The sequence below is a fragment of the Sinocyclocheilus rhinocerous genome, unplaced genomic scaffold (assembly GCF_001515625.1).
Source record: "Sinocyclocheilus rhinocerous isolate Xijiao unplaced genomic scaffold, SAMN03320098_v1.1 scaffold3239, whole genome shotgun sequence".
NCBI lineage: Eukaryota > Metazoa > Chordata > Actinopteri > Cypriniformes > Cyprinidae > Sinocyclocheilus > Sinocyclocheilus rhinocerous.
Genome location: NW_015630062.1, coordinates 131184 through 143649, shown reverse-complemented (window position 1 = coordinate 143649; position 12466 = coordinate 131184). Strand labels below are relative to the sequence as shown.

Sequence of the window (12466 nt, the reverse complement as noted above, 5' to 3'; positions counted from 1 at the left end):
CACGACATGGCGGCAGCAACAATACTACAGCGAGAATACAAGTTACGCCTTCTTTCTTTACGTGAACATTTGGGCGGTGTTATGAAAATCTTCCCACATAGTGATGTAGACATGTGGGGGCGTGTTTAAACAAGGCATTTTAGGAGGGTATGGACAAGTCTTATTATTTATAAAGAATATCTCTTTGGGTTTGAGACTTTAGTCTTTGCAACTTCAGGGATCTTATCCATGCACAAACAGCTTGTAACACTCCAAAGAGAAAGGAAAATTTGAAATTGCATCATATGACCCCTTTAAAGGTAGGGAAGGCGATTTTGGAAAGGCTAGCAATAGCAAGCTAGCTTTATAAGCAAGTTCCTCACTCTCCCTGCATAATCACTCATGAACGCACTCAGGCAGACCAGAGACTAACCTGCTACATGATGAGAGACGGCGTTGGTGGAGGATTGAATGCAATGCTGTCAGATTACCTCATGTCTCATTCGCCGCTGAGAAAACATCACAGTACAAAGCACATAATATTACAATAATAGCACCTTTCATTCTCGCTGGAATGTGCTGATGATGTATCATGTCTGCGCAAACAGGGTGTGCAGAGGTATACAACTACATATTTGGTACGCAGGCATGACAGCCTATTGTAATGTTCGGACCGAACATTTCGATTGGACGAACATTATATGGTCCTACCCTATGCCTTCCACAGACGATATGAGTACATATAAATAAAATTTAGACCATTTAACTTAGTGATTGCTATTGGGATGTGAAGAGACTTTCAACCAGCATACAAAAAACAACAAAAAATGTTTTTGAACCAAATCACATACCCTGTACTTAACTTTATGTATTTTTAAAACTCCTGATGACATTTATTGAAACTTCTACATTTCCAGTGACCCCTTAATAGTTATTTTTGGTGTGTTTTCTATGTGAAAATGCTAACCTCTGCTTTATTGTGATCTACTATCTAACTGACTCATTGGTTTGACGCAGGACTCAGTCAGAATGATGAAATCTGATGAAGTTGCCTACACGGCAGCTCAATCTTTGTGCTCATTAAAATATTTCTTATCAGTTCCCAGATGATTTTTCTCAGGGCAGAGTTTTTCTTAATGTCAAGATCTTAAAAATGTATCTGTTGAAATTATTGTATTTTTTATTAGAACAATGTCTTTTCATGTTTTATGTCATTGTAAATCCATCACACCAGAGCTGCATTATCTGGCCAAAAATTGGCATGCAATTGATGTTGCGATGACAAGTTTAACTGTGATATGATAAAAATGTAATGCTAAAACAGATTAAAACAGCAACTCTTGGGCAATATGCTGAGGGCTCCTGCATATCTTGACACCAGAGCATCATGGGGACATGGAGTTGACTGTTTTGACGGTTTCTTTTATTAAACAATGTATAGTTCTATATATATTCTCTAATCAATATATAGTTCTGTCATTTTTTTTTTTTAGAACTGAACCTATACTGAAACCATAACACTTAACACATGTAACATATTTTCATGGTCTTACTGAATGGATAATCAGTTCTTTCTTTCAACAACAAAAAAAAGTCTTTATAATCTAAAATGTAATCAAAATGTAACTTTCTCTTCCTCTGAAGCAATGTTCCTTTTCGGATTACTGCGTATGCAGCATAAGGCAATATGCTCACTCTAGAGAGCAGCCCAAAAAATGACCTATATTGTCTAACATAAAAATCTATTTCAGTGGACATGGCAGACTCATACATGGACACATACATATGCCTTACATAGTCATAGTTATGTGTTCAGATGTTACTGATGTTACTGTTCTAAACTCTGTATCTCTCTCTCTCTCTCTCTCTCTCTCTGTGTGTGATGGTTTCAGACCCTCTCAGGTGAGTCACCCCACAAATCGCAGCAGACAGTCTCTAAACAGTCCTGGAGGAACAGAGATGGATCTTCTGGTCATGAGAGAGAGACCCAGAAAGGGGATTCGTAACAGTGGCTATGATGTGAGTGTTCTTAATGAAATGCTGCATACAACATTAGCAAAAATGGTAAGGCTTCAAAAACACAGCTGGCAGAGCATGGTGCCAGGAACAGCAAGGTTGTGGCTTTGGATAAAAGCATCTGCCAGATGCATAGATATATAACACAGGACAGTTCCAAATGATTTTGTAAGGCATTGCTTGATTGTTATTGGGTGGAGTTGTGGTTGGGTTGTGTTATGCTTGGTTAGTTGCTGCTGCTAATCTACTCGGGATTTGCTGTTCTGACTTTTTTATTTTTTTTTATTTTTTTTTTTACACAAAAACAAGTGCAGGTCGTTTTAAAGAATAATCATAAGTTCATCACGATGGAAACAGAAGCACAATGGTTTGGTTTGCAGATGGGAATAAAGAATGGATTCAGTGTTGACAACTTCTTATTTCTTTACTGTAAATACATAAATAAAGCTTCTAAGCAAGAAGCTTACATGTGACATTATCAACGCAGAGTCAGTGGCACACATGCAGTCGTGTCCTAGATCTTATTAAGTGAAATTCACATGCTGACTATGTACACCTCTCAGCGATGGTAAACATGCTTACGTGTTATATTTGAAATAGCTTATCTATTTTCAGCATAAAAATAATTACTTTCTGAGTAAGTGGAAAACTGTCCTCTTTATGCATGTAGTACTTAAAAAAGCAAAAGAGTTTTGTCTATGTCCATATTGTATAAGTTACACTCTTGTGGATTCAACTCTTTTCATTTGTGTCCCTGTACGTAATGTGGATTCTGGCTCTGTGTGAAAAAAATATCTTTAGTTCTATTGATTATAGTGGGAATTAGTTGCTGTTGGCTAAATTACTGCAGATCCTCATACTGATGCTGTAAGAAGGACTGTTTTATGTGGTGCGCTGCACCACATCTCTTGTACAAGTACTTCATATCTCACATTTGATGCACAGGAAGGAAGAAAGAAACAGACTGTGTCTGAAACCTGTATGAATGTACTTTTTAAGGAAACCATCCTAATAATTTTAGATTAGCTTCACCATCTAATGATCCAGTTTATAAAATTCCAGTAGCAGATTTCTAAAGAGGCCAACATTCCCCTAGGCCACTGATGTATATAATAACTGGATTGTTCATACTGCATTCTAAAAAGAAGAAATTGTTAAATAAAGTCATTATTTTTGTTTTCTTTGCTCACAAAACATTAAGGTTGAACCACTGATGCCACATGGACTATTTAATGACGTCCTTACTACCTTTCTGGGCCTTGAATATGGTAGTTCCGTTGCTGTCTATGCAGGGTCAGAAAGCTCTTGGATATCATCAAAAATATCTTAATTTGTGTTCTGAAGATGAACAAAGGTCTTACAGAATGACCTGATAGTAATTAATGACAGACATATGTTGAGGATCTCGTCCGTCTGATGTTTATCATGTTAATCTGATGTTCGCTACTGTAATGAATATGGTACGTAACTTTTCAATACACAGGGGGAATTCCCAACATGAAACAAATAACTATATATTTGTTTAATATATTTGTAAAAACGCTGACTCGTTATGTGGTTTTCTCATTAAAATTGTACAATTCCCTGTTAATTCAATAGAATGTTTTATGGCGGTGCAGTGGCTTCACTTTTGTGACATCATGGCAGAATGCTCAAATGGGCCAAGTTTTCTACAAACTTTGCTAACTAGTTTTTTACTCATATTGTCTAGTCAAATGTATTTCTATAGCACTTGCAGTGGAAAACCATGTAACCATGTGCCCCGCTCAAATGTGTTTGGGAACTTGCAAGTGTCTTGGTGGAACATTAGGGAAACATCTGCAACAACTGGCAATTCTGGTGCAGTCCATGATTAAGAGATGCAATGTAGTGGCCACACAAAATACTTAATGTGATACTGACCCCCCCCCCTTTCTTTAGGGACTCATTATTCCATTTCTGTATGTCAAATAACTGTTAAACTTCACTAATGCACTGACCTAACTTGAGACAGTATAAAACTGAGTATCATTGGGATATCATTGGGAATGAATAATGACTCCATGTTTCCTGACAATGTTGCCCAGGGGAAGATTATACAATGAAAAAAGCAGGGGGCCTAATACTGATCCCTGTGGAACTTGTGTGTGATCTGACATGTCTTTGATAGTGATTATGGCAGGATCTAAACCGTGCTAAAGCCTGCCCACAAATGGCGACACCTATGTCCTACGCCATCCGCTGGAATGGCACTCTCTCATGTACGCGTGTACGACAGTTAGTGATAGCTAGAGATTACAGGTTATAAAGTTTTAAATGTGGATGTTTTTCTTACACAAATGCATTGATTTGCTTCAGAAGGCCTTCATTAACTCCCCAGAGCCATGTGGAGTGCTTTTTATGATGGTTGGGTGCACTTTATTGGACTTCAACATCTCAACACCTATTTAATGCCATTATAAAGCTTGCCCAGGACATTTTTTTAATATAACTCAGAGTGTATTCATATGAAAGAAGAAAGGGAGGGAGGGGGGGTGAACGAACTATCCCTTTAACCCTACCATACCTAAACATAACTGTGCTGTGAGGGAATATCAGGATTTGTCATTGCTTTGTTCTTTGTCATTCTGGCTACTGAATAAGTTTGGCTTATTTTCTTGGAAATATGCTGTTCTTGGAGCTTTCAGACCCTCTCTATAGGTGGAGACAATATCCTTCCATGCCTCTCAAAATAAAATTGTACTCTTCCACCTGTGCTCTGAAAAGCATCTTGAGCTCACAAGTGTGGTTGTTATAACATGGAGCAAGGCATTTATCTTTAAATTTATTTAATCCAAAAGGTGTGACACCATTTAAAATGTACAAATAGCTTCTGGCACAGCATTCTTTTACAGCATTCACGACTGAAAAGGGCACTTTACCATTAGCGATTAAAGATGCAGGGGCTCAGGATTCTCACCATTCTCACCAGTTATTCATCAGTTACTCAGTCTCTCTATTTCACATTTTGCAATACTTACAAGTTCAGTTCAAGTGTTGTTTTAATAAATACCTGCAATTGGGTTCACCACCAAAACACTCTCTCTTTCTTTCTGAGTCTGGTATATTCCTGACAGATGGATTGTGGGAGAGGAAAAACAGAGGGAAAGACAAAATATACAGATTCATCAGGTTGGTGGGTTGTTGCAGTCTTTAATCACTGCAGCACTTTCTCATTGGGCCTGTGCACCACAGAGGTCTGATGAATAAACAAAACTCCCACATTGTTAAGCCAACCAGGATTGAATTAGAATAGATTGTACACCATGTATTTCTGCTATTATTGTGTGTTTTATGAGTATTTGTGTGTTTAAGATAGAAAGAGACACATGAGAGACTCACAAAGCATAAGAGATTTGGATGATTTGGAAGATAATGAGCACTCGTTTTACCAGCACATAATTCACTTGTTCCAATGAAAGCTCAGGGGTCATGTTATGAAAAGATTTAAAATGAAAATGGTAATTTAGGATGGACGGGAAAGTACCTGATTCACAAAGCATCTCACAATGGTAGGGCTGTTGTGGGAACAGGCAGTGTGCAGGTGTAGCTTATTAGCAAAATAAATCTTGTCACATCATTCATTTCTTTTTCTTTCTTTCTTTCTTTCTTTATTTTAATCTTGTCAGTTTTACCTGCAGATTGCTGAAAAACCATTGACATGTTATAAGATTGAAAATCTCCTTAAATTAATCTCCTTTTTTAAATCTCCAGCCAACTGAATTTTTTTTGAAAAATGTCATCTTAACTCAGAAAACCAGTATTTACTGAGTTCTATGTACAAAACTCTATGTATAATATATGTTTAAGATGTTATCATTTAGTTTACATAATTTTTCTCTTTCTTTCTTTCTGTCTTGTTTTTGTTATCAATATATTTATTTGTCGTCTTGTATCTTTCTACATTGCTGTAAAAAAAACCAGGTTGGAGTGATCGTAAAATGTTTTATTATTTTCTTGACTTGTCTTTGCTGTGTATTGTGATACTTCTGGCCTGCCAGACTTGACGAATCATTTCAGGATCTTGGCAGGATTGTAGTAGTATCACAGAACAGCTCAAAATAGGCACTGACATTTCCTGTATACTTGTTTATTTGTTTTTTCCTTCAGAGCTGAAATTGTGTTAGTTCCATCATGTTTCAGCTGATTATATCTTTTGATATGCCAAAAGGAATAATTAAAACTGTTAAAATTGTCATCATTTATTTCCCTTTATATGCTTATAAACCTTTATGGCATCTTTTTTATCAGTGCAACGCAAAAGGAGATATTATGAAAATGTCCATGCTGATCTTCTCCATACGGTGACCAGGGGCTGCCAAAGTACCAAAACAGCATAAACCATTATAAAAGTAGTTCGTATGATTCATATGCTATAGTCCAAGTGTTCTGAAGCCATAGTTTTTTTTTCCATCAGGTCTCAAATTTTAGCCATGCTTTTGCATTAAGTTACAAGACTTGAGAGAACCAATGGTGCACCAAGTTTGTATCAACAACAGCAAAAATAGCTTTTGGAGCTTCATTGCTCTAATTCTTTATATAAATGTATTGTATTGTAAAAAACAGCATGGACATTTTCCAACAAATGAAAGAAATTCAAATGGATTTGGGATGACTTAAGTAACAGATGAAAGAATTACCATTATTGTGTAAACAATTCCTTTTTTTTTTGTTTAATTTGAGCATCACAATTTAGACTTAGATTTTGTAATATATGTGCATCTGTTTCTTTGTTCTATGTCTGTTGTAGACTGAGCCAGAGATTATTGAAGAGACTGATGTTGACCGACTGGCGGGCCGCCATTATTTTGGCTGTGGTCGACAAATCAAAGGTCAATCTGAGACATCAACACTGAGTTCCCAGCCTTCCATAGATGAGGTTCGTCAGCAGATGCATCTGCTGCTAGAAGAAGCCTTTAGTCTAGCTTCAGCTGGTCACTCCACTTCCAGCAGACACCATCACTCCCACCATCAGCATCCATCACTGGGTCCCTATGGCTTGGGTCCAGTCATCCCGTACTCAGAGGTGGTGACCAGTGCACCGTGCACCACAAGTCAAGGGCAGGGAGGCCTACAGTGGGTGCCAGCCTGTAGACCAGACCCTTACCAGTGCAGCCTGGCCAAACAGGTACAGTTATAGATCTGATCTATATATATGTATGTATTGATATGTCAGAAATTATCTTTCTTGCTAAAAGCTTCTATATGCTCATATGCAAATTTATCAAAAAGGCATTCAGGTTCACTCAGCTCCCTGAAATGGCTCTTGGGTCACCTCCACCCCCTGTCCCACCAAGAACAGGCCCTCCTCCTGAGTCATCACTGCAACGGTCAGAACATATCCACGTTCTTTGCCTTTTTGTTCTGACAGTGACCAATGCATGAGTTTATTCAGCACTTATTAAAGGAATATTTTCCCATAATTTACTATCTTTTCAAACCCTTCCGTGGCACACAAGAGGATGTTCACAATCCAAACAAGACAAATAAATGTGGATAAAGCTGTCAAAAAAAAAAAAAAGACAGAAAAAGTACAATTAAAGTTGTACATATGACCTGTGTTCTATATTCTACAGTCTTCTGATAGCGTGTCATCAAGTCATTTCATTAAAAAGAAAACATGTCTGCTTAATATTCAAGTTCTGTATTCATGTCAATCATGGTGTCATTTGTTGTTGTAACTGATCTCACTGTTCCAAGTTAACTAAATTTTGGTCTTTTCCTCATGGAAAAATATTGTATGGTGTCAGAAGATTTGGAATATAAAGCTAATAACACACTCAACACTTTAACGTCTGATGTATGAAATAACTAGAAAAAGTGCAGTTGCTAATATTTATATTGCCAAAAAGTAAAATGAAATTCTGATAGCTTGTAATGTAACACAATGAGATCTTTATAACAGTATTGCAGACTACTTACATAAAATGCACAAAAATGTCATCTGTCACTATATCTCCAAATAATATGTCTTAGTAAAGTAAGATGACACTTAAATGCTTAGTTTATGACCAAAGCTCTGTAGGTTTTATTCATATTTGATACATTATTGTTTTTAGAAAAAACAATGTAAACATGTATGGATAAATATATATAATACTGAGTTATTCTTACATTTACTTTTTACGTTTATAAAAATCAGTAAAAATTTCACTATAAACTATCAATCAGATGACACGAGGATTGTGCACAACAGTTTTGAACATTTAAAAAATTTAGAGCCTTTAGAAATCTGTATATCAAATATAATGCTTTAGAATTTATAGGGTTAATTATTTTCCTTTTTGGAGCTTGAAAGCATCAGTAGCCATTCAGTTCCATTTTTAGGAAAATAACAGACAGGACATTATGCTCAGCATTTCTACAGGAATTCAAATGGGTTTGGAACAACATGAGGGTAAATAATGAATTATTTTGGGTGAAATATTCCTGCCAAATGCTAAATTTGTCATATTGAGGTTTATTTCAGTACTAAATTCAGAAATGTATTTTTAAATTTTGAGTAATTGTGGTAAAGTCTGCCAAGTCATGTTAATTCTTTATATATAAAAACAGCATATTGACTTACTAGTAAATCAATACTGTCACCTGGTGGTGAAACAATGTCAATGCATGTATGAAATTGTTTTACAGGACATCTTCTGATCTTGGTCTGAAGGGTCATTGCTCTGAGTTGTCAGTGCCGAGTCAGCATGACAGCGCCCTCTACCAGCCAAAAGGCAGAGCGCCACTCCCACCTGTCACTACTGAGCCCATTCCTAACCACTCAGGTTAGTGTTCGTGATTGTATGGGTTTATGTATGTCTGTGTACATTAGTTTGTGTCTGTCTGTGTTTTTTCTTTACGAATTATAGTGCATTAGTTATGCATTATTATTATTTTAAGTTAGGGAAGTGTAACACCCTTTGATGCATAACTCATCCTGGGCCATTGATGGCAGAGGTGTAAAGAGTACCTGAAGACCATACTTGAGTAAAAGTACAGATTCCTTACTGTAAAAATGACTCCATTACAAGTTACAAGTCACCAATTCAAACCCGACTTGAGTAAAAGTCTTAAAGTATCAGATTTTAAAAGTACTTAAGTGTTTTACTCATCAATACCCTGCAGATGGCGATATCGCCTCTTCCGCCCAAGAAATAAGCCAAGGCAGATAAAGTTTGCGATTTGTCGTGCACAATCGCAATGTAATGAGTAACGGTAAGTGTCAGTTCAAATGTAGTGGAGTAAAGAGTACATATATTCAATCAATAATGTAGTTGAGTAGAGAGTAAAAGTTGCTTATATTTTTGATACTCAGTACAAGTACAAAGTAGCCAAAAAAATACTTAAGTACAGTAACGAAGTACATTTACTCAAATACTTTACACCACTGATTGATGGCACATGTAGGATACTTTAAACCGTTAACTGCGTTGAGGAGAGTTTGGCTGCTTCATTTTTAAATGATCTGACAATAAAACAGGTAAAAATATCTTTGCTATTCTCACAAAAAAAAAAAAAAGGACTTCGGAGATTTTTAATCTTAGTATTATTTCTGATAATAGCATGAATAACATTTGGTGTACGATATTGACCAAAACATTATTTCTCAATATTTTCTGTGATTTTTTTTGATGATGATGATTAGACAATATTTTGTGTTTTTAAGTGTTTTTGTGTATACAATGGCTGTTTTAGGCCTGTCATGACAGCAGACTTCCAAAGCTTTTGATAACCTTCATTCTGGTGCAGTGATCAGTTCACAGCAATGACAGAAATTAAGTTTTTGATTATGGGATTGATGTCTGCGGGCTTAAATTGATTCCCAGGTGCATTTTAACCTTTATAAAGGTATTTTTTTCTCACCTTATTAAATGTTTGCATCATCTTTATATTTTTAAGTGATACATTCAGTTAGAATAATAAGACACTATAGGCTGTTACCAATAAAATTAAATCAGTATCGACAAAATACAATTTTATTTAGCAAAATCCATGCTAATTCATTCAGGTATGAAACACCACTGTGTGTTGCTCAGAGTTTCACTGCGGCTTTATTTATAACTATTTTTATTGGGAAAATAGAGTAAAAACAGTTTACCCCGAAAATATTGTGTCTAAAATGTAACTCACAACCTTAACTTCTTGTTTATTGAACTTTTGTATAAAATTTATATCACATTTGCAATCTGATAGTTGAAAAAAAAAGCATGCTTGCACGTGTGAAATTAACAGTGTAATTTAGAAATATAACACAACAACTTGCCTCAATGTATTGAATTTGGGGGCTATTCAAACTGCATTCTACTAGGCTACATTACACAGTAAACAGATACACTCTCAAGTTGTGCTTTTATTTTTTGCAAAGTGAGTGACATTTGATAATTACAGTATTATCATAGACAATGCATATATTGCCCACCCCTACAAAACTCTCATCCTTTTTTGTCCCACAGGAAACCCCATGACAGCAGTGTACGCCATCCCAGCCACTCGTCCAGAATACACTGGATATTTCATCTCCACGCCACCCTCCTCCTACCACAGCCCATCCTGGATGTCTTACCCCCCTGAACCCGAGGATGTGCCTCCTCAGTGGGCCGAATCTGTAAGAATGCAGTTATCACACAGTCCTTTATCATGTGTCCAATTCTGCTTCACAAACTGGGTTGCATCCGAAGACCCCAATTTTACAGTGCATGCACCATTAATACAATTTAATGTGGCAAAAACCTCATGGACTGCAACCAAGGGAAGCAGAACTGATCTGTCACATGTGCCTCTATACATTGTTCTGAATTTAGGGGGCATTCTGTCAGATCATGTGACCTGCGCTTGGGCGCAAGACTCGTCTTTTTGGATTGTCCTTCTTATCCCTGTTTGTGTGTGCCTGCATTCACATGGTGTCTTTTTGCAGAACCAGTGTCATTTAGAAACCATGTGCTGAACTGAATTTATCGCTGACGTTGAGTGGAAACAACAAATTCCCAGGGTAGATGAGCACATTTCTTCAAATGAACACTTTTCTTTTTCTTTCATTCTTTCCTCTGTCACGAGCAGGGTTGTGTGCCATTCAGAATCAAATTGTGAATACCTTTAAAATTCCAGGTTTTGAATTGAGGAAAGCAAACCAGATGAAAAATTGAAGTAGCATTAAAAAAATATTTTTTTTAGATTGTACAAAACTTTTTTTTTTTTTTTTTTACTTTTATAACCTATCAAGTAAATCGTCTCGGGTTACGCATGTAACCATGGTCCCCTGAGAGGGAATGAGGAAACGCTGCGCCCCCTAGGACATTGGGGTATGCAGCCTGCATGACCAGTGTCTGAAGCACGTGTGAAACAACGGCAATCTATTGGCCCACCTGGCCCATGACGTCATAGGCGGGATGCCCGGAAGTATAAAAGGGCACCTGATGAATACGTCATCCACTTTAGCTGTCTGAAGGAGACACAGACAGGCAGGGCGAAGGCATGGCAAGGGGACGCAGCATCTCATTCCCTCTCGGGGAACCATGGTTACATGTGTAACCTGAGATGTTCCCCTTCTAGGGAACTCAATGCTGCGCCCCCAAGGGGGCACATTGGGGAATGAAATCCAATCATGCCGTGCCGAGACGCATGACTGTCCACCTGGTGGGAGAGCACCAAGGAAGCGACAGCGAAGTAAAGAGAGTAGCTGCTGAGCTAGAACACAGCTATCATCAGATAGCTATGTCCCTAAGGTCTTATGAAGGCTTGTGGATCAGAATAACATAGCCAAGATAGCCTTCCTACGGAGCTGCCCAGACCACAGAGAGTGGGCTATCTACTTACTACCCTAGCAGGGGAGATAGCACTGTCTAGGCAAGGGCTCAAAGAGACTGCTACTTAAAGACCCTAAAAAAGGGGAGCAAACACTGAGCTAGCACACAGATATCCTCAGATAGCTATGCACCTAGGAAGGGCTACCAGAAGGGGGACCGACTGAAACTTCCCAAACCACAAAGAGTGGGCTGTCTACTTGCAACCATAGCAGGGGAGACAGAACTGTCTAGGTAAGGGCTCAAGAAGGCCGCTACTTAAAAACCCTAAGAAGGGGAGCAATCACCGAGCTATCAACAGCTAGTCCTGCACAGCTACTAAATAACCAGGTAAACCCTCCTATGAGGCTGCCCAGACCACAAAGAGTGAGCTATCTATTTACAACCCTAGCAGGGGAGATAGCGCTATCTAGGCGGGGGCTCAAGGAGACTACTACTTAAAGACACTAGGAAGGGGAGCAGTCACTGAGCTAGCACACAGATATCCTCAGATAGCTATGTACCTAGGAAGGGCTACCAAAAAGGGGGACTGACAGAAACTACCCAGACCACAAAGATGGCTGTCTACTTATGAACCAAAGAGGGGAGACAGCACTGTCTAGGTAAGGGCTCAAAAGACCGCTACTTAAAATCCCTAAGCAGGGGAGCGATCACTGAGCTAGCACATA

At 37.9% G+C, this 12466-nt stretch overlaps 1 protein-coding gene across 1 annotated transcript in view; it reads left to right on the top strand.

Annotated features, from left to right (window-relative positions):
• The window catches only part of LOC107739916 (UPF0606 protein KIAA1549L-like), a 26566-nt gene that overhangs the window by 8813 nt on the left and 5287 nt on the right, over nucleotides 1–12466 (top strand). Inside the window, exons 4-8 of the mRNA XM_016552166.1 lie at nucleotides 1872–1998; nucleotides 6764–7141; nucleotides 7246–7343; nucleotides 8647–8783; nucleotides 10452–10603. Coding sequence (XP_016407652.1) covers nucleotides 1872–1998; nucleotides 6764–7141; nucleotides 7246–7343; nucleotides 8647–8783; nucleotides 10452–10603 — 892 coding nt within the window. The remainder of the gene's footprint in view (nucleotides 1–1871; nucleotides 1999–6763; nucleotides 7142–7245; nucleotides 7344–8646; nucleotides 8784–10451; nucleotides 10604–12466) is intronic.